The 22,595-nt window shown below is 43.4% G+C and overlaps 2 protein-coding genes across 5 annotated transcripts in view; both read left to right on the top strand.

Moving 5' to 3' along the window:
• The window catches only part of Ak7 (adenylate kinase 7), a 66,755-nt gene extending 59,490 nt beyond the window's left edge, over nucleotides 1-7,265 (top strand). For both annotated transcript variants that reach the window (XM_041633372.1, XM_041633371.1), the window contains 2 exons: nucleotides 5,872-6,030; nucleotides 7,227-7,265. In XM_041633372.1, coding sequence (XP_041489306.1) covers nucleotides 5,872-6,030; nucleotides 7,227-7,265 — 198 coding nt within the window. The remainder of the gene's footprint in view (nucleotides 1-5,871; nucleotides 6,031-7,226) is intronic.
• A 2,360-nt stretch (nucleotides 7,266-9,625) lies between these two features.
• Nucleotides 9,626-22,595, top strand: part of Papola (poly(A) polymerase alpha) — a 54,020-nt gene continuing 41,050 nt past the window's right edge. Inside the window, exons 1-2 of one of the 3 annotated variants that reach the window (XM_041633038.1) lie at nucleotides 9,626-9,845; nucleotides 13,234-13,296. In XM_041633038.1, the coding sequence (XP_041488972.1) occupies nucleotides 13,271-13,296 (26 nt within the window). In that variant the 5' untranslated portion in view covers nucleotides 9,626-9,845; nucleotides 13,234-13,270. The remainder of the gene's footprint in view (nucleotides 9,846-13,233; nucleotides 13,297-22,595) is intronic. The other 2 variants (XM_041633036.1, XM_041633037.1) reach the window with 2 other exon arrangements.

The following is a 22,595-nucleotide window of genomic DNA, read 5'->3' as shown; positions in this document are numbered from 1 at the left end:
TGATTTTACATAGCACATGTAGACATAGGAGGAGGAAGAGAAATGCTAGTGATAGCCAACCAATCAACTATCATGGGGGTGGGAACCACCAAAATCCTCTCAATAAAGATTCTTTTTTTTAATTAATTAATTTATTTATTATGTATACAATATTCTGTCTGTGTGTATGCCTGCTGGCCAGAAGAGGGCACCAGACCCCATTACAGATGGTTGTGAGCCACCATGTGGTTGCTGGGAATTGAACTCAGGACCTTTGGTAGAGCAGGCAATGCTCTTAACCTTTGAGCCATCTCTCCAGCCCCCTCAATAAAGATTCTTAAATTCAAACGGCCTCAGCTCACCCAAAAAGGATGCAGGCTAAGTGGCTAGGGTGAAAAGCAAGTTCCAACTATCTGTTGTCTCCAAGAAACTCACTTAGCAAGCAAAAACACCCAAGCCGGGCAGTGGTGGCGCACGCCTTTAATCCCAGCACTTGGGAGGCAGAGGCAGGTGGATCTCTGTGAGTTCGAGGCCAGCCTGGTCTACAAGAGCTAGTTCCAGGACAGGAACCAAAAAGCTGTCTCGAAAATCAAAAAGAAAACAAAACAACAACAACAACAACAAAAAACCCCACCCAAAACAGAGTGGGGCTGGTGGGAGGGCTCAGTGAGCCAAAGGTACTGCTGCCAGGCCTGATGATCTGAGTTTGATCATGAGACCACATGGGAGGAGAAGGTGACTCTCACATCCCAAATGCATCATGGCCGGTGCGCACACGTGTTGGGTCCAGGGGGGTCACGCAAAGATGGGGACAGACCACCAAAGTCTAATAAACCAGAATCCAGGAAAAAATAAAAAAATAAAATAAAAAAAATCTCTATGGGGCACGGAGAGCTTATCAGCTAGCGGAGACCACATCCAGAGATGGATTTTGTAAGTCTATGGCAGAGGCCGGTTTCTTTTTTCTTTTCTTTTCTTTTCTTTTCTTTTTTTTTTTTTGATTTTTCAAGACAGGGTTTCTCTGTAGCTTTTGGTTCCTGTCCTGGAACTAGCTCTTGTAGACCAGGCTGGCTTCGAACTCACAGAGATCCGCCTGCCTCTGCCTCCCGAGTGCTGGGATTAAAGGCGTGCGCCACCAACGCCCGGCTGAAGGCCGGTTTCTGAACCCACCTTTTTATAGCAGGGGCACAAAGCATTAGGTCTAAACAAAGGAATTTTTACAATCTCAAGGTAAAACTCAGATACGGATTGCCTTACTTTACAATCTCCATTTAATAGAGTTTCTCAGATAAACTAGTGTTTGTACTTAATCTATTGTCTTCCTTGGTACTTCCAGATGGTGTTTACTGAAGTCTTTTGCTCTCCCCTTTGATGCTGCCAGTTTCACATAGCAGGGATAATGCATAACCCAGAGGTCATTTATCTGTTTCCTAAAAGTTGACTCAGTTCATATCCTTAGTCTAGCTCTCAGTTTACAGAGAGATGCCTTGGACTAGTAAATAGAGCTCTGGGTTGTAAAGTAGAGTAACCCACTGCTAATAGTTAATCGTTAAGCTACTAAGAAAGCTGCTAACAGTCTGTTCTCATTCTCCTAGGCTTACAACTTTATACTTCTTTATTTCTACATTCCTATTTCTGGAATCTACATGTTTATATTCTTATTCTTGGACCCTTCAGTAGTGAGAGACTTCAATATCCCAGTCTCATATTTAGAGAAGTCTTCCAAACAAAAACTCACCAAGAAAGCATCATTGCTAAGCTCTAACACCGCTCAGCCAGATCTAACATGTATCTACAGACTATTCCATCCGGCTGATAGGGAGCACACGTTGTCCTCAGCAGCATGTGAAACTTTCTCTAACATCGCCTGCCCCACAGTACCCCTTAACAAATGCAAAATTTTCAAAAAATTCCTTGTGTCAGACTGCAGTGGAGTTCTGATTAGAAAACACAAGCAAGAGAAACTTCAGAAACTGCATACATATGTGGAGAGGGCACAGCACAATTTTGAATGAATAGTCATTGAAGAACTCAAGGAGGAAATTGAGGAAAGCCTCAGGCGACGAGAGCACAGCCTATTTGAACCTCTGGGACACCAGCCAGGCAGTCCTAGGAGGACGGGTTAGAGCTAAAAGTGCTCAAATAAGAAAAAGAAAACACTAAAACCCTGTACACCCAGGCACGAGGGCACATGCCTTTAATCCCAGCATTCAGAAGGACAAATTTCCATAAATTCAAGGTCATTGTGGTCAACATAGTGGGGTCCAGGACAGCTGGGGTTACACAGTGAGACCCTATGTCCAAAAAATCCTAATGACGGACCTCAGAGCACTGTAGAAACAACAAGCCAAACCAACGCCTACATCTACAGATGGCGAGAAACAGAGATGGGTAGAATAATGACCTAGTGAAAGAACGACTGGATGCACAGGATGCACAAAGTATCCTTGGGAAAGATTAAGATCCACAACGTTTAACAAAAAGAGAGGGACAGCGACCCAAATGAGTAACATTGAGATAAAAAAGGAGCTGTAGCCACAGACTTCGGGGGAGTCTGGATGCACATGAAGGAATATTTTGAAAATTTATATTCCAAAAATCTGGAAACTCTAGAATAAGTGGATAAATTTCTAAACTCATATGACCTACCAAAATTGACCTACTAAAATTAAATCAAGAAGCTATAAATAATTTAAACATTCCAACCACAACTGGTGGTATTGAAGCAATAACTAAAACTCTCCCACAAAAAGAGCTCAGGAGCACGTGGATTCACTCCTGAATCATACCGAGCCACTGTGCACAAAGTGTGTGTATTGTGTGTGTCTCCGTGTGTATTGTGTGTCTGTCTCTCTGTGTATCTATGTCTCTGTGTGTATGTGTGTCTGTGTGTGTATCTGTATATCTGTGTGTCTATGTGTATGTGTGTGTCTGTGTGTCTGTGTCTCTGTGTGTGTCTCTCTCTGTGAATATGTGTGTCTGCATGTGTGTGTCTATTTTTTTTTTCATACCTTTTTTTTTTTTTTGGTTTTTCGAGACAGGGTTTCTCTGTAGCTTTGGAGCCTGTCCTGTAACTAGCTCTGTAGACCAGGCTGGTCTCGAACTCACAGAGATCTGCCTGCCTCTGCCTCCTGAGTGCTGGGATTAAAGGCGTGCGCCACCATCGCCGGGCTGTGTGTGTCTATTTTTGTGATTGTATGTGTTTTATGTACATGTGTGAGCATGCAGAGACCAGAGGTGTTTGTAAGGTGTCCTGCATATCACTCTTCATTTTATTCTTTTTTTTTTATTTTTATTTTTCGAGACAGGGTTTCTCCGTAGCTTTTGGTTCCTGTCCTGGAACTAGCTCTTGTAGACCAGGCTGGCCTCGAACTCACAGAGATCCACCTGTCTCTGCCTCCCGAGTGCTGGGATTAAAGGCATGCGCCACCACCGCCTGGCTCATTTTATTCTTTTGAGACAAGGTCTCTCACTGAACCTAAAGTTAGGCTGGTGGCCAGCTAACCCAGTGCCTCTCTTTTCTCTGTACCCCATTACTCCTAGCTCTAGGGTTAGAGCACATATGACTATGTGTATTGATGGTTATTTTGTCTGCATGGATGTCTATGTGTTCACAGAGGACATTGGATTCCCTGACATGGAGTTACAGGCAGTTGTAAGCTGCCATATGGGTGCTGGGAATCATAACTGGGCCCTCTGGGAACGTAGCTAGTGCTCTTAACCACTGAGCCATCTCTCCAGCTCCCATGCCTGATGTTTTATGTGGAATCTGGGAGATCTGAACTGTCTTCTTGCTTTTGTAACAAGCACCCTTACTTACTGAGCCATCTTGTCAGCCCCTACTAAACTTATCAGAAAGACTCTAATACTTCTCAAGTTGATCCACAAACTAGTATGGGAAAGAACTCTACCAAATACATTCTGTGAAGCCATTATTACTGTGATATTAAAACCAGATAAAGACACAAAGGAGAAAAAAACAGCAGTTTCCTTGATGAACACAGATGCAAAAACTCTCAACAAAATACTTGCAAACAGAATTCAAGAGCACAATGAGAACTCCAGGCATGGTGGAGTACAAGTCCAACGTCTGTGAGGCAGAGGCAGGGGGGCACACACTGAGAAAATCTTAGCCCAGCCCCGGCTCCATGAGACCCTGCTTCAAAAACACTACAAATAAAGAGAAGAAAAAGACAAGGATAAGAAGATGGGAGACAGGGCAAGGGACGGGAGGACAGGGATTACTTGGCCAGTGGCATGCTTGTGTGGGAAGCTCCGGGTCCTGCACTGTATTGTCACGAGGCAGAGTAGAAGGACTCCAAGGGAAAACCTTGGAGAAATGAGGCAGGAGAGGAGCTGCTCACTACAAAGTCTGGCTTTCACCAGCAAATAAACAAAAGCCCCGCACAGTTAACAACTGCTTCAGGCCGGTCTCCTTTCCCTGGTATGAATATAAACTTTTCTAGAACCAAGGAAAGGATGTGTGTTCCTCGTGCAATCCTCACGGCCTCTGGAGCCACCCTATAAATTCACCCATCAAAAAAAGAAGAGACAAAAAAAAAAGTTTCTTAGCAACCTTTTGAGTTATAACTCAAGAGCTACTAAAATGTTGGTGATGGGCTCTGACAATTGCTACTAACACTCCTGTGACTCCTCTTTGAAGAATCTGTAGGATGCTGCCTGGGTATGCCTTACTCCTCCACATTCCCTTGGGAAGCACACACCCACACTTGGCCATGCCCTTCTTTCTGAAATCTCTGGTTCTCTGTGACTCCCTTGTTTGATTCTTGATATCTTTGATTAACAAAAACCTCCCCCAAGAACTGGCTGAGCCTGACATTCTTTTCTGTGTCAAAGCCACGATTCCTGGTTTGGCCTTATTCAAGGTCCCTAAAAGATTAGGGATTGGGGCTGGAGAGGTTTCTGAGTAGTTAACATCACTTGCTGCTCTTCTGGCCACCTTGGTTTGGGTCCTAGGATCCAGGACAGGCAGCTGGTCACCACCCATAACTCCAGGTCTAGGAGATCCAATGTCCTCTTCTGGTCTCTTTAGATACCTGCACTCATATGGCATACACACACATACACATAACTAAAAATAAAAAAATAAATCTTTTATTAGGGAACGCCTCCTGCTCCTGAGGATGGCAGTATGAAAGCCGTCTCTTTCTCTTTACTGCGGCCACACAGAACCGGTATCAAACACCAGACATAATGGCATGCTTGTGTAATACCAGCGCTGGGGAGGCAGAGGAAAGAGGATCTCTGGGCCTTGGTAGTCAGCCAGTCTATCCTAACTGATGAGCCCCAGGTCAATGAGATCCTGTCCCTGCTTCAAAGTCAGTAGACAGCATTCCTGATGATGACACCTGAGATTGTCCTCTGGTCAACACACGCACACACACGCACACACACACGCACATGCACGCACACGCACACACACGCACACACGCGCACACACACACACGCGCACACACACGCACACACACACACATGCACACACACACGCACACACGAACGCACATACACAAATGCAGATGAGCAGTGAGGAGGTGAAAGAAGGGTTTGGAAAGAGGATAAACAAAAACAAATTATGTTTCAAAGTGCCCCAGTAAAACCCAATACTTTGTACATGAACAACAACAAAAGGCTTCTTCTAAGTTTTTAAAGGGCACAGGAATAAAAAACACAGAGCAATAAAGAAAGAAAGTTGGTTAGCACATGGTTGGGTTTCTCAGTACACCATTGCATCCTTTTCTGCTGATGGAAAGGCCAGAGTGACATTGTTCAGCAGGGTCTAGTCTTACTGTCCTGTGGGGACAGCAGTGTCAAATGCTCTCGTTGCTCTTCTGACTCTGCATCTCCCCATGCCCATGTGCTCTATGTACTCAGAATAAACGGCTAGAGGAAGTGAAGAGAGAAGAGAGGGAGCTGCTGGAGGCGCAGTCCATCCCCCTGAGAAACTACCTGATGACCTACGTGATGCCCACGCTCATGCAGGGGCTCAATGAGTGTTGCAAGGTGAGACCTGAGGACCCCGTGGATTTTCTGGTAAGATTTCTTTAAAGCAAAATTTTAAAGGTTTATCTATTTTATGTATATGGTTGTTTTGCCTGCATGTATCTATGTACGCTACGTGTGTGTAGTTCCTACAGCGGCCCGAAGAGGGCATTACACTCCATGGAACTGGAGTTATAGGAGGTTATGGGTGCTGGGAATCAAACCCAGGTCCTCTGCAAGAGCAGCAAGTGCTCTTAACTGCTGAGCCATCTCTCTAGCCCCAAGATTTAATTTTCAAAATATCAAATTGAAGCATGACTGAAATTTAATAGAAATCTATGTGAGTTTGAGAGAATACACATCTCATTGCTCAGGAAATCACTTCTAATATAGTCATGGTTAACAGTAAGATTTCTTCTTTCTCCTCCTCTGAGTATTCCTTTGTAAAAATAAATATATAGTTTAAATATATTGAGAACTTCATATACACATAACATATTCTGATCCTATTTTCTCCTCTTAGCCTCAAGTTCCTCCTAGATCCTACATCTTCCCACACCCCCTTCCAACTTCATGGCCTTTTGTGTTTGTTTCTTTTTTTTTTTTTAAATAAACCACTGAGTCTGATTAGTGTTTCCCTAGGGACATGGGCAACCCACCATGGACTACATCCCTAAAGAAAACTGACTCCCCCTCCTTTTGCAGTATCACCTGTCAATAGCTTTTCTGCTAGGAGTGAGGGTTCCTGTGCCATTGTCCCATCCATGTTCTTTTATCTATTGTTATATAAGTTCTTTAATCTCTTATTGGGAAGGAAGGAATTTATATACCCTTAAACTCGTAAACACTGATAGCACAAACATGTGGCAATAAATGCCTTGTAATTTGTTAACTTCTGCCTGGGAAAATGACTTATTGTGTAGAGCACTTACTACTCAAAGTGTGAGGACTTGAGTTCAGATGCCCAGAAACTATATAAAGCTGGGTGCTATGGCCTGTGTTTGCAATTCCAGTACTCCTATGGTGAGATGAGAGGCAGAGACAGGAGAGTCCCCCAGAAGCCCACAGCCCAGCTAGTTTGATGAACACAGAGGGCCTGTCTCAAGCAATTTGTGGAAGGTTAGAACTGATACCCGAGGTTGTCTTCTGATTGCCACATGGATACCTGTATCTCGGTGGGCATGCAGGCCCCCCCCCCCCCCCAAGACTTGAAACATGAAAAATCAATTGTTTCCTCTCTGTTCCAGGCAGAATATCTCTTCAAGAACAACCCTGACATGCAGTAACTATTCATCAGTGCTGGGCCATGGGGCTTCAAAAGAAGAGCTCAAGTTAAACTTGTAATTTGAAAAAGCACTTTTCCAGGGGCTTGGGGGGTGAGGGGTTATGGGGAATCCTAAAGTAGAATCATTAAAAAGCTATATTACAATGAATGACCAATGCTTCATTGAAATAATATTTGAAATTTAACAGATAAGACATACATATGTAACCCAGGGATTAACGTTTTAATATGTTCCCTTTTTTTTTTCTTTTGAGGCAGGGTCTCTCTGTATAACAACTCTGGTTGTCCTGGAACTCACTTTGTAGACCAGGCTGGCCTCAAACTCACAACAATCTGCCTGCCTCTACCTCCCAAGTGCTGGGATTAAAGGCTTGTGCTACTACCGCCCAACTAGCTTCAGATCTTGCTCACGTGGTAGAGTGCTTGATTGACACACACAAAACCCTGGTGGGGCACACCTTTAATCCCAGCACTCAGGAGGAAGAGGCAGGCGGATCTCTATGAAGTTGAGATAAGTCTGGTCTACAAAGTGAGTTCCAGGACAGCCAGGGCTACACAAAGAAACTCTGTCTCGAAAAACCAAACCAAACTAACCAACCCCAAAACCTGAGTGCCATCACTAGTGATGGCATCTAAAGGTGCAGGATAGGGTTAGTTTTCTCAGCCAATTATTAATAAAAAGGCAAGAAAGAAATGAGTGGAAAACTATGGGGAGTTGCCATAGGATATCGGGATATGGGGGGACCTTCTTGGGGTTCTTAGTCTCATTGATAAAAGACTTTAAGAAAAAGCTCAAATGGAAGCTCAAGGATAGAGTTTAAAAAGAAAATCTCCAAGGCAGGCAAGCTGTAAATCTCACAACTGCCAGGAGAAGGGGGAAAGCCCTGCCATTTGAGATAAGCCTGCAGGGAGGTCAGCTGGCTGGAAGCAGACAGACACGTGGTGGGGAAGAAGTTCTGGTGAAGGAATAAGGAAACCCTACGTACCAGGGACCTCAAAAGCTTCATCCTTAAGTTTTTACACTTTGGCTGGAAAGAAAGACAGAAGAAAAAGGAATAGTTGGGCATTGCTAATATGACTCACAATGGTGAGAATACTCTACCCAATCCCATGTTAGAGTCCGCTCATAAGGAGCGTGCCGGGGGGTAGAGATTTTAGGAAGGAAAAATACGGTTATTTTAAGATGAACCCACTTTACAAGGGACAGGTCCTCCTTCCCGGGGGTAGTCCTATAATCAGGACCTTGAACTACCCACGCAACTGGATTAACTTTTTTTTTTTTTGAGACAGGGTTTCTCTGTGGTACAGCCCAGGCTGTCTTGGAGCTCACTTTGTAGACCAGGCTGACCTTGAACTCACAGAGTTCTGCCTGCCTCAGCCTTCTAAACACTGGGATTAAAGGTGTGTACCACCGTGGCTAATTTTTCTTAAACGGGGAGACAAGGGACATATCTGCACCTAGAAGTATACACCAATCTATCACATAAAAGCTGTGGTGTTACAGCACACTTGTAATCCCCAGCACGCAGGAGGTGGAAGCGGCAGTTTATATGGGACCTTCTCTTACTAAAAAACAAAAGCCGGGAGGTGGTGGTGCACGCCTTTAATCCCAGCACTCAGGAGGCAGAGGCAGGCGGATCTCTGTGAGCTCGAGGCCAGCTTAGTCTACCAGAGCTAGTTCCAGGACAGGCTCCAAAACCATAGAGAAACCCTGTCTCGAAAAACAAACAAAAGCAAAAAAAAAAAACCCAAAAAAACAAAACAAAAACATAAAAAAAAGATAACGAGTAAACAAACAAACAAATAAAAAAAAATCCAAAACTAGACCCACCAAAATTCTAATGGTTACTGTCAACCTTTATCTAACTAATCCCATGGTCTAGAATCCTGCATATTTGTTCGTTTGGCATCAGAAACACATTGCTGGGCAACCCAGACACAAGGGCCGTCGCTAAGAAAGGGGACCCACTGTCACACTTATGGGCCAGGCTCTATGCTGGGCACCTTCGCATTTAAGTCTTCGCAACGCTGTCCAGTAGGCAATGCTCCCACGAAGCGGCGAGGCAGCAGCTGGCAACCAACAGCCCAGTCCCAAGCATCCCCGGCGCCTGCTTGGACCGCGCCCCCTTCTCATTGCTGTCCCGGCTGCGTCACCCTTATCTGCCACGACAGCGTCACCGCGCTAAGGAACTACTGCTTGTCGCTCGGAGCCTCCCGCACCAATCCCACGCACCACCACAACAACGTGAGATTACCGAGGACCCGTCCTGGCCACCTTAAGAACTACATTTCCCGTGAGGCCATGCTTCTTCGCAAGGCGAGTACGCAGGCGCGCGCTCCGTGTGCGTGGCGGCGTCAGCGGTTCTAGAACGTTGCTGTGGTAGCGCTCGGGCGCCATGTTAGGACGAAGGGGAAGGAGGAGAATCGCTTAAAGCGGCGGGGCGCGGGTGCGGGACTGGGTTGGCCCTGGGGCTGAGGCAGGCCACCGTCCCTCCCGCCTCGGTGGATCATGCCCAGGACGGCGGCGGCGGTCGCGGGGGGGAAGTGACTGGGCGGTGCCGGCGCCGGAGACGATGCCGTTGTAAGTGATTGGCGTGCTGAGTGAGGCGCACGCCGGCCGGGCCCCGGGGGCGGCGAAGGGGGAGGGGAGGCGCACGGGCGGCCTGGGCCGCCGCTTCCGGCTTCTTGGACGAGAGTCCCTCGCTAAGACCCAGGAACAGAACGGCGCCCGGTGCGGACTGGCGGTCCGAGTCACCCCGGTCCCTTCCTGTCTCTTTTTCACCATGGCGCCGTCCTGCCCCCGAGTCCCACACTTCCGCTTCCCCCCCATGGAGCGGGTGAGGAGCGGGATCGGGGTGCCGGCCGCGCTGGTGGGCCGGGGATCGCTCCCGAACGCCGGGCTGCGGGCGGCGCCTTCCCGGCTTTGTTTTGACTGGGCGACCCAGCTTGGGCGCACTTCCTGATCCCTCTGGTCCGCGGGTCACTCACGTTGTGATTCCGAGTGTAGGCTTTGAGCGAATTCACCCAGGCCTTCTAATCCCACTAGGTCTACTTTACAGACTTTACCTTGATTCTTTTTCTCTTAATTTTCTTCCTCTCCCTTTTTTCTCCTAAGAGATTGGCCATCCCATTGTTGGAATCTAGAAGTAGATAAGAGCGTGTGTTCTGCTTCCGTGTGAAGGCTTAGGTTGTGCGACTACTTTTCTTTCATAACAGGAGAGGCAGTTAATTTTGACAGAGCATCAATATGGGATCCCTCGGATTGTACTTAATACTTTAAAAATGGATCCTTTGGCCTGTTCGTTTTTGTTGAGAGACCCTGATGTTTTGTTCAGAGACCCTTTGGATGTATTTTATTTCTGTAAGGATAACATTTGTTAGACTTACTAGCTACTATATCGATGTAAAACCCGCGAAGTTCCCGTTGAGTCATTCTTCACTGAGCGAGGGTGAAGTAAAGCACGAGTCTATAAACTTTGGTGTTTTTTTCATTGGGATTCAAATAAATGTGAATGGTTGGAGTGTTGTCACGTGGTAACCTTGTCTTAACTCCTGTTGACTGCTCCTGATACATCAGTAGTAAAAAAGATGGACGCACATCCTAAAGGGAAAGACTTCAGATTAGAAATAACGTTAAGTAATTTATGTGTGGGGGTGCAGATAGGAAGGAGAGTCTGCATTTCCGTCTCAGCACGCTTGAGAAGATGAGCAGGGGCACTTCAGAGTTACAGAAACTTCCAGTTCCAGGCTCTAAGCGCTTTAATCTTTGCGATTTATTTCAAATGTATAAAATGAAGGTTTGTTTCATGGGATTTGAACTCTACAGCCAATTTCTCACAAGCTGTCCTATCTTAACCCAGAGAGTACTGGTACTCTTACTAATACAAGGCAACGGAAGACTGCCTAGTTGAGAAGGCCAGGCCTTCCTTCTCATTACTTTGCTTTCTGAGAGCCTCTGACACTGCTAACCTCATTTCTCCATGGAAGGCTTGCCTTGCTTCTTCTTGTCTTCTGGTGTCACTTGACATTAATTTGGTGCCTTTGATGTACTGAGTTGTGATTTCCTAGATATTTTGTGTTCGACATACAGTGTGGTTTTGGTGTGCCTGTTAAATTTGGGCATGTAAATTGGGATTGAAGTGTAGACATCTCAGGAGAAAGGTCGGGGTCAGAGTGGATTGAATCATTGCACTCACAGGTGCATGTTTTGTCTAAATTTTGAATATAATTACAAACAATTTGAAAAATGCTGCTGTAGTGGTGATACTTTGAAAAATTATGGAGAAAACAAAGACGCTTTTAAAAAACACTTGAAAGTTCTGGAAGTCCATTAAGAAAGTTTCTCACCTAATGCTGTTGACATTAAGCCACATAATTCCTTTCAGGGAGGTCTTCCTGTGTCTTCTAGGGTCTTTCTTTAGTAGTGCCTCTGACCTCAGCTTAGTAGATGTTGGCAGCCTTACCCCAGTGATTTCCTCGAAGTGGCAACAACACAGATGCCTCCAGACTTTTTCAGATGTACTTTAAAGTACATAGTTTGTTGGTTCAAGAACCACTATGTTAGTCAGGAGGTGATGGCATATGCCTTTAATCCTAGACAGAACAGAATCTCTTGAGTTCAAGTCTGGCCTGGTCTACAGAGTGACCAGGACAGCCAGGGCTACACAGAGAAACCCTCTCTTTGAAAACCAAAATAAATAAATAATAAAATAAAAAAATAGGAACTGCATTAATGAAAAGTATGTATCATACATTTTATTCTTGCCTTACACTAATGGCCAAATCATTTGTACCAGCATCAGTGTTCGCATCCATGCCACACCCAGAATGTTGCTGAAGTTGTTGGAACTATTTAGTGAGACTTGGAGAAGACAGTAGTTCCCTTGTATGTTTATGAGGGCATTTACTAGAAGAGAATGGGAGGGCTTGCCTGATCAAACGTAGAGCTGGGTCCAGTTGGTGGACACAATGTGGCTGTGACTTAGTGTGATCTCCTGGTGCAGGATGGTTGTGGGCCATCACTGAGGGCCTTTTAACAGGGTTGAAAGCTTGATTTTGCTCTTGGTATTTGCAGTCATGTGTAAGGCAGTGATGAGGAATGCTCTTTGAGCCTTAGGAATCCCATGGTGCATGCACTTCTTGAAGTGTACTGGTGATGCATACCTATAATCTCAGCGCTGGAAGTGGAGGAGAGAGGTTTGAGTCGAGCTTAAGCTACATAATAAGGCCCTGTCTCAAAACAGCAGAGAGCAGTTTGTTACTAGCATATATTGTAAGGTTTTTTTTTAATGTTTTTACAAAATAGTTTCATTGTGACATTTTCACACATGTATGATGTACTCTCATGGACATAATGTGTAGAACAGTTTTTTGGTAAAAAGTGATTTTTTTTTTTAAGTCTGCAACTTTAGGGCACTGCATTTGAAGCCTTTATAAAAAACCACACAATTTAATAACAAGACAGTATTAACAAACAAGAGCAAGCTAACGGAAGAAGAGAGGGACAGGAAAAGGTATTCTAATAATAAATCTTTGGAAAAATAATTTTCTAATTGGAGAACACATGTATGTGTGGATGAAGGTGCACACATCTGTGCATGTTCTTGTGGAGGCCAGGGATGTCATCAGATGTCTTCTGTTGCTTTCTATTTTCATTTTGAGATGGATCTTTCTGAACCTGGAGACCACTGATTCAGCTATACTGGTTGACCAGTGAGTTCCAAGGATCCACCTCAACTTTCTCCCTTCTCCTCAAAGGCTCGGGTTATAGACACTTGGAGCTAGGAATCTGAACTCAGATCTTTACGGTGTGTGGGTGTGTGTATAGGTAGTATTTGACTGAGACTGGGAAGTCAGCTTTAAGATTGGAGGTTAATGTGTAAGAGAGTTGTTTGCTGTTCAGTAAGTGATTATGGTTTTTGAAATGCTGTTTTCTATTAAACATGTTAATGAACATGTTTGATTCCTAGTCCATGAACACCTTCATCGTTTTTACTTGAGGCAAAAATGATGTCTTCTGGCTTGATTACTTGGTAAGTCAATTTTATGTTAGTAGTACACCTAAATTTAGCCTTCATTTGTCTCTAGACAAGTATTTTAAAATTTTGCTTCCCCCTCTCCCCAGGCTGCGGTGGCACATGCCTTTAATTCCAGCAGGCTGCTCTCTGTGAGTTCAAGGCCAGCCTGGTCTACCAGAACTAGTTCCTGGACAGGCCCCAAAGCTACAGAGAAACCCTGTCTTGGGGTGAGGGGGCAGGGGAAAACCATTATTTGCCGGGCGATGGTGGTGCACGCCTTTAATCCCAGCACTCGGGAGGCAGAGGTAGGCGGATCTCTGTGAGTTCGAGACCAGCCTGGTCTACAGAGCTAGTTCCAGGACAGGCTCCAAAGCCACAGAGAAACCCTGTCTCGAAAAACCAAAAAAAAAAAAAAAAAAGAAAAAGACCATTAGGATGCTTAGCTAGTTCTCATTTCTTTTTGCCTTTAATTCTGTATCTTTAATGTCCACAACAGCTTTTTAAACTTTTTAAAATATTGTACAGCATTGGGTTATGTTCAAGACAGTGATGAAGGTGATAACGGCTTCTGTTCTGGTTAGGTTTTTTTTCTGTTTGACGTAAGCAGAAGTGATCAGGGAAAACAACCTCAACTGAGAAAATGAATCAGATTGTAGGCACCTCTGTAGGGCATTTTCTTGGCTTAATGATTGATAAGGGAGGGGAGGACCCAGGGCCCAGCCCACTGTGGGCGGTACCACGTCTGTGCAGGTGGTTCTCAATTATGTAAGAAAGGCAAACTAAGCAAGGTGTGAAGACCAAACTAGGAAGCAGTGTTCCTTCACGGCCTCTGCTCGAGTTTCTGCCGTGACTTCTTCATGATGGACTCTAAACTGTAAGCAGAAATAAACCCTTCCTCCTAGTTACTTTGATCATGATATTTATTTATTTATTTATTTATTTATTTATTGTTTTCGAGACAGGGTTTCTCAGTAGTTTTGGAGCTTGCCCTGGAACTAGCACTTGCAGACCAGGCTGGCCTCAACTCACAGAGTTGCTGGGATTAAAGGCGTGCACCACCACTCCCTGGCTATTTTTTTATTGATATTTATTGAGTTCTACATTTTTCTCTGCTCCCCTCCCTGCCTCTACCCTTCCCCCTTCAACCCTCTGCCAAGGTTCCCATGCTCCCAATTTACTCAGGAGATCTTGTCTTTTTCTACTTCCCATGTAGATTTGATCTATGTAAGTCTCTCTTAGTGTCCTTATTGTTGTGTAGTGGTTTGTAGGCTGACTTTCTTTGCTTTATGTTTAAAAACCACCTATGAGTGAGTACATGTGATATTTGTCTTTCTGTGTCTGGGTTACCTCACTCAAAATAATGTTTTCTTGCTCCATCAATTTTCCTGCAAAATCCAAGATGTCGTTATTTTTTCTGCTGTGTAATACTCCATCATGTAAATGTACCACATTTTTTTTTATCCATTCTTCGATTGAGGGGCATTTAGGTTGTTTCCAGGCTCTGACTATGACAAACAAAGCTGCTATGAACATAGTTGAGCACATGTCCTTGTGGCACGATTGAGCATCCTTTGGATATATACCCAAAAGTGGTATTACTGGGTCTTGAGGAAGGTTGTTTCCTAATTTTCGGAGAAATTGCCACACTGACATCCACAGGGGTTGTACCAGCTTGTACTCCCACCAGCAATGCAGAAGTGTTCCCTTTTTCCCACAACCTCTCCAGCATAAGTTGTCGTCAGCGTTTTTGATCTTGGCCATTCTTACAGATATAAGATGGGATCTCAGAGTTGTTTTTGCTTTGCATTTCTCTGATGACTAAGGATGTTGAACATTTCCTTAAGTGTCTTTCAGCCATTTTAGATTCCTCTGTTGAGAGTTCTCTGTTTAGGTCTGTACTCCATTTTTTTTAATTGGATTATGTGATCTTTTGGTGTTCGATTTTTTTGAGTTCTTTGTATATTTTGGAGATCAGACCTCTAATGTGGGGATCATGGTATTTTATAACAGCCAAAAGAAACCTAACTAAGACTTTAAATTGGTTAGATTGATGCACATAGTAGTGCATGATAGTTTTTTAACTTGCATTTATGTGTGTGGATGTGTTGACTTGTGTGTATGTGTAAAGTGTATGCCACGGTGCTCATGCAGAGGCCAGAGAACTTTTGAGTTCTTTCCCCTTGTGTCCTGGAGATCGAACTTAGGTTATTAGGCTTTGGTGATAGGTGCCTTTACCTATCGTGCCAGCCTGATACTTGATAATTTTAAAGGTACTAATTTGTAGATTGGTATATAAACAGACTCTGGATTCCATACCATATTCTTATTCTAGTGTTGTTTTCCATTTTATATTGGGAGCCATATTTGATTTCCCAATTTCGGGGGTGGGGTTGATTGAGATAGGCACTTGTGTTACAAGTGCAGGCTGGCTACAAACTGGCATTTCTCCTGTCTGTCTTAGCTTTTCCCTTCTGAGATTACAGATACACACCATTCCAAACTTGTCTATGTATTTTTTTTTTTTCGAGACAGGGTTTCTTGGGCAGGTGAGTGAAATGGCTCAACAGATAAAGTGCATTCAGGTTCAATCCAGAGACCCCAAGTAAAGATGGAAGAAGCCAATCAACTCCAGGGTTTTCTGCTCTCCACACATGAGCCTGTGGCATGATCTCTCACACCACGTAAATAAAACATAATAAAAATTAATAGGAAAAAGCTTAAATCATGTCTGTTTTTATTTTTCCCAGTGTTTTGTGACTGGTCCAGGCTATTCTGGGGAAGTTGATGCAGGAGTGCCCCCCCTTCCCTTAGAGTCTGTAGCAAAGGAACAGTTAGAAACACCCATAGGAACTGGATGATGGTGGCGCACGCCTTTAATCCCCACATTCAGGAGGCAGAGGCAGGCGGATCTCTGAGTTTGAGGCCAGCCTGGTCTACAAGAGCTAGTTCCAGGACAGGTTCCAAAACTACAAAGAAACCCTGTCTCGAAAAACCAAAAAAAGAGGAGGGGGGAGCAAAACACAAAATCAAATAAATACGTTTTTATTAAATAACAAAATAATATCCTTTGGAAGAACAGGAAAGTGACCTAGCTTTTGACTGAATGACTGTGTCCTTTTCCTGCACAGTCAACCTGGAATTGACAGTTTGGCCTTAGGTTTCATCATACTTTATTCATTCCCCTTGGGTAAAACCTGTTTAATGTTAAATTCCTTGTGACAACCTGGAATTCCAGGTTGTCCAGGTTGTCGCCTAGACTGGCATCAAATTCTTTTAAATCCTTCTGTGCCAGCCTGTGAGTGCTCAGATTACAGGGCAAGCCACTATACCTGACTGGGAATGAATGCTTAAAATAGTTATTTTTAGTTATTCTGTCTCTGTGTTTGCACATAAGTGTGACCATGTAGGTCAGAGAGCACATCAGATCCCCTGCACTAGAGAGTTAGAGGTGGTTGTGAGCCATCCAGTATGGGTACACTACTGGGAACTGAACTCTTGTGGTCCTCTGTAAGCATCAAGTGCTCTTAACTGCTGAGTCATCTCTCCAGCCGCCAGAATTAATATTAAATACATATTGCAGTACCTTTGAGAGGTTCCTTATTTTTTTTCTGCCCAGATTTCTTTTTACTGCTTATACAGTGTTTGCAAACATTGTAAATTTGTAGAGATTTGGTAAAACAGCACTAGGGCATGTCTTTGTGTGTTATTCATCTACTACCTCCCCCACCCCTTTCCCTTCTGCATGGCCATTCTCTCTCCTCCTTCCCCCTTCCTCCTCATCAGTTCTTTAGGGGATTGAGACCAGGTCTCATTGTAGCCCTGGCTGGTCTAGAATTCACATTTTTACATTTATTTTTTTTTGTGTGGGGGAGAACAAGGACAATTTGTGGGAGTTGTTTTTCTCAGACCCTCAGACCATGTGGTTCTGAACTCATCTGGTCAGGCTTGGCAGCAAGCAAGTGCCTTTACTCATTGAGCCATATTAGCCCAATTAAAAACTTTTTTTTTAAAGATTTTTTTTAAGTATGAGTACTCTATCTGCACACATGTACACTTGAATGCTGAAAGAGAGCATATAAAATCCCATTATAGATGGTTGAGAGCCACCATGTGGTTGCTGGAAATTGAATGCAGGACCTCTAGAAGAGTAGGCAGTGATCTTAACTGTTGAGCCATCTCACCAGTCCCCCAATTAAAAAGTTTTAAAATTAGATTTATTTATGTGTTTGCACACACGTGTCTGATACATAGCTTTCGTTGACAATTTGTGAGAGTTGATCCAGGGGTTTGGGGAGTTGGTTTAGACTCCTCAGGATGTCAGGCTTGGTGGCAAGTAACCTTTAGTTTCTTACTCTGTAGCCTAGGTTGGCCCTCAGCTCCAGATCCTCCTGCCTCAGCCTCTTAAGTACCAGAATTACAGTTTTGTGTCACTTTCTTTACCCTTCTATTCTTTTAATCTTCTCATTATCTATATTAGCTACAATTATGGTACATTCCATCATGTTCTGAAACATAAGGGTACACATTGTGAAAGATGTAAGGAGGTACCATAGGGTAGAGTACATGGAGACTCAGTGAACTTAGGGAGTTGTTTTCTGTCTTTATTTGCAGTAGAAAAGATAATTGGTGCTTATGTGAAGTGCTTTGACTCACTGTGTGGACTGAGTTCTCAGCATCATAATTGCACAGCCTTTTCACACTGACATTGTGAACATTTTCCCTTGCTACCCCATGAATTACTATTATATTATTTTATACATATATGTGTAACATATATACATTTATATTACACACAAATATATATTAGGGTTTCCAGGCAGAGTTTCTCTTTGTAGCCCTGGATGGTCTTAAATAGAGATCCACTTACCTCTGTCCCCAAGTGCTGGGATTAAAGGTGTGTGCCACCACACCAGGTGAATTACTGTTATGTGGCATGTTATTTCCTAAACATTTACTAAAGTCTTTCACCGATGGGCCATGAATGGTTTCTAGTCTTTCCTATGGTGTCACATATAGGGCTCCAGTAGAGTCAGATAATCTTGCATGTTCCTTGTATGAGAAGGGTCAGATTTTAGTATGTGGAAAGTCAAAAGAAACAATTAAAAGTGAATGGAATAGATGTCAGGCATGCCCACATTCTGGAATAGCACTGGAGTACATGATGTTCCTGTCAGTCGTATATCTGTATAAGAATTTGGGGCCATATTTTGGACAATCTTATGGTTGTTGTTGTTTTGTTTTGCCACCCTAGGCTTAGGTACTACTACGTCCCCATCCCCCGAGATAGCTTCTCTCTGTAGTAGAGCCAGACTTCAAGCTCATGACCACTGTCCTGCCTCAGCCTCCAGACTGTTAGAATTCTAAGCCTAGAATTCTATGCCCAGTTTGTTGTTTTAAAACGTGATGAAGTTTAGGTTAGACTTGTCTACCTTGTCTTAAAAAAATGTTGGAGAGGCTATATCTTTCATTGTCGGAACTTTGAACTTCATAGATGGCTAGAGTTAAAGTTCTAGCACTAGAGAGCCGGAGGCAGTTGGATCTCTGTGAGTTCTGGGCCAGCCTAGTCTACAGAGTGAGTTCAGGACAGCAAGTACCGTTTCACAGAGAAACCCTGTCTAAAGACTAAACTGGCCCCTACACCTTTTCTTTTTTGAGATGTCTCTCTAGCCTTTGTTGACCTGGAACTTTGTAGTGGAGACCATGCTTTGAGCTTGCCACTATCCTCCTGCCTCTAATCTCCTCAGTGCTGGGATTAAAGTATATATTTTCATATTCATGACTCTTGTTAGTTTTCTGTCTGTGATATATACTTAAGAAAAATTAAGAGAAAGGCCAGGCAGTGTGCCACACGCTGCCTTAATCCCAGCAGCGGATTAAGCAGGTGGATCTCTGTGAGTTCAAGGCCAGTCTGGTCTAAAAGAGCTAGTTCCAGGACAGGCTCCCAAGCTACAGAGAAACCCTGTCTCGAAAAAAAAAAAAAAAGATAGATAGAAAGATTTTTTTTTAAAAAGTCTTTTATTTTGGCTCTGTGTGTCAGGTTCCACACCATGCTCAGCTGGCTGCATTGCTGTGGCCTAAGGTAAGGCTGAGCATCATGCTGGGGGCCACGTACATTAATTAGGGAGAGCATGAAACAGAGTTTGTTCTTTTATGTTTGGGGGACAGTTTTATATAGACAGGCTGATCTTGAGCTTACACAGAGCTACTGTTGATCTTCCTGCCTGCACTCAAAGTATTGGGACCAGAAGCATTCGCTACTAGGCCTAACAAAGTAGAATAATGTCTGGAAAAGTGGTAGATGTGGCCTGATGTTTTCAGGCATAGAAGAGGGGCTCTGCTGTGCACAGTGCAGGCGATATCTGTGAGGTGAGCTAGAGCTTCATCCTTAGGGTTTTGGTCTAGTTTGTTTAAATTGAGTGGTATACTTTGTTTTGTTAGAAACTGAACAGTTGCTGGGTAGTGTACACCTTTAATCCCAGCACTTGGGAGGTAGAGGCAGGCAGATCTCTGAGTTTCAAGACAGCTACACAGGGAAACCCTGTCTTGAAAAAAAACAAGAAGACTGAACAATTGCAAAAAGACATCTTAATTTGCTTTTAGCACTGTATTTGATTTCTCTCTTCCTCATGCTTTTCTTTCCTCTTTTCAGTGTGTCTTTCATACTGTTCAAGTGTTCTCTCAACTCACATCCTCAGCCCTGTTACTCTGTTTAATTTCTAGTGTTAAATGGGAAAATGTGAGTTTTCTATTTAAAATAGAATAACTGTGTTTCTCCTTGGAACATTTTGGACTCTGAAAACAAGTACCACAGTGTTTAGAATGTGTATTTGTTTTTATTTAATTGTGTGAGAGAGTCGTACCTACCTACACATACACCATTCTCAGTGCATGTGCTTTCTCCATGGCACAGAAATCACAACTCTTTTTTAATATTTATTTATTATGTATACAGTATACAATATTTTGTCTGTGTATGTCTGCAAACCAGAAGAAGGCAGCAGACCTCATTACAGATGGTTGTGAGCCACCATGCGGTTGCCGGAAATTGAACTCAGGACCTTTGGAAGGGCAGGCAATGAATGCTCTTAACCACTGAGCCATCTCTCCAGCCCAGAAATCACAACTTTTAAGAGTTCTTAACCTTCTTTCTGTGTTCATTCTGAAGAATGTCATGTTCTTGCCACTGCCCAGTGTACTTCTTCTGGTCAGTCCTAAGGTCTTCACCTCTCACATTCCCATAGAAATGCTAGGATTAGATATTACCTGCTGAGCCATCTCCCCAGTCCGTAGTTTTACCTGTCTTACTATGCATGTTTTACTTGAATTGGATGATATGTGTGTGCTTATATGTACACATGTGAAAGTGTACATAACCTGATATAAGTTGTATATGCTTTTGAATTAGATGAGGTGTGTGCTTGCTTGTGTGTACACATGTGTATGTATAACAGATGTTCTATGCTTTTTGAATATGAAACAAAGTAACTAGATGATTACATTTTGAGTCAAAGTAAATTTTTTTTTTTTAAAAAAAAACCACCTGCATATGATTTATCTCCGCATCATTTTAGCATGGAAACTAATATGGACATAAAGGAGTTTTTCCCTCAAAATGTTACCCTCTTTGAATTTTCTTTTTTTTTTTTTCCTTTGGTTTTTCGAGACAGGGTTTCTCTGTAGCTTTGGTGCCTGTCCTGGAACTAACTCTTGTAGACCAGGCTGGCCTCGAACTCCCAGAGATCCGCCTGCCTCTGCCTCCTGAGTGCTGGGATTAAAGGTGTGCGCCACCACTGCCCGGATTTTTTTTTTTTTTTTGAGACATGGGCTTTTGTAGCTCAGGCTGGTCTTTTAACTTGCTATATAATGGAGGAATAACCTTGATTTACCTCTGCTTCAATTCTGAGACTACAGATGTGCACCACCATGCCTGGCCCTAGATGGAACAGTTTTATGTGAATTTATAAATCTGAACCAAGCCAGGCGGTGGTGGTGCACACCTTTAATCCCAGCACTCAAGATGAAGGACAGCCAGCATTGTTACATAGAGAAATCCTGTCACGAAAAATAAACAGCCAATAAATAAATAAATAAATAACAATCTGAACCTGCCTCCTGGTTCACTTGTAAAGTGACCTTGACAAGAGCATTCCAAGTTTTTGTAGGTCTGAAAATAAGAAACCTGAAGACTGGGCAGTGGTGGATTTTATGCCTAGTTCTAGGAGGCAGAGGCTTGTGAGTCTCTCTGAGTTTGAGGCCAGCCTAGTCTACAGAGTGAGTTTTAGGACAGCCAAGGCTACACAGAGCAACCCTGTCTCGAAAAACAAAAATAAAAAAAAAGCGGGGTGGGTGGTAATGATGAGGGCTGGAAAATGCACAAGTGGGTGTTCATATTTTACTAATAATCCAAACTGAACTGAGTGGTGATAGCCAAGGTGAAGAAAGCAAAGAAACAACACAGATGGACTGTGTTTTAAAGTCACTAAAACATGATTTTAGCATGCACTTATGAAAGCTCCATACTTGAATTTCTAGCTTAAAGTTAAAACCATTTAGGAAAGCTGGGCACGGTAGCACGTTCTCGTCCTAGCATTCCCAGTCTGTAGCAGGAGGGTGACAAGTTTCAGTTTAGCATGGGTTAAATGACAAAGTCTTGTTTCATAACTGAAACAAAGCAAACATTTATGGTTGAATGTATAGTCCTGGCACAGTCTGGAGGACTGTAGTTGGAGAATCTCAGTGCAGCAGTGAATAACAAACTGGTCTAGTTGTGTGGGCCGTGGCTAAGTGTGTATGGTTGAGGTATTAGAGGTGGGGAGGGCGGTGAGACAGCATCTTACTAAGTAGTTATCTCAGCCTGTCTGCAGCTCATTATCCTCCTGCCTCTGCTCCTGAGTTCTTGAGTTACATGTGTTTGCTACCATTCCTGTTGTAAACACATGTCATGTTTAAGACATGAATTCAGTTAGATTAGCTATATCTTAATCATAGATTCTATATAATTTTGGAAAATAAAATCTTCTGTTTCTTAACTTTAAGAAAATGCTTGGTGTTTGTGTGACTTTTAGAAGGAACACTGCAGCCCAGCAAGCAGCACACCTGAGAAGAATAGGTTGAAGAGACCAGAGGGGAGTTCCTTAATGTAGGAGATAAAATCACATTCTTATTTATTCAATAATGGTGACTGCAGTCTGAATGGAAGCTGACACAACACATAAGTAGGTCAGGGCACAGTGATTAGAAGACACAGCATACAGCTGAGTGGTCAGCAACAGGACCACTTGTATCTGTCTGTCAGTATCAGAAGACAAAAACAG

This window comes from Microtus oregoni, unplaced genomic scaffold (genome assembly GCF_018167655.1).
Source record: "Microtus oregoni isolate MIOR12 unplaced genomic scaffold, Mior012 000043F_ref0000047, whole genome shotgun sequence".
Classification (NCBI taxonomy): domain Eukaryota; kingdom Metazoa; phylum Chordata; class Mammalia; order Rodentia; family Cricetidae; genus Microtus; species Microtus oregoni.
Note: the sequence above shows the minus strand (reverse complement) of the source record. Positions and strands in the feature narration are given on the sequence as shown.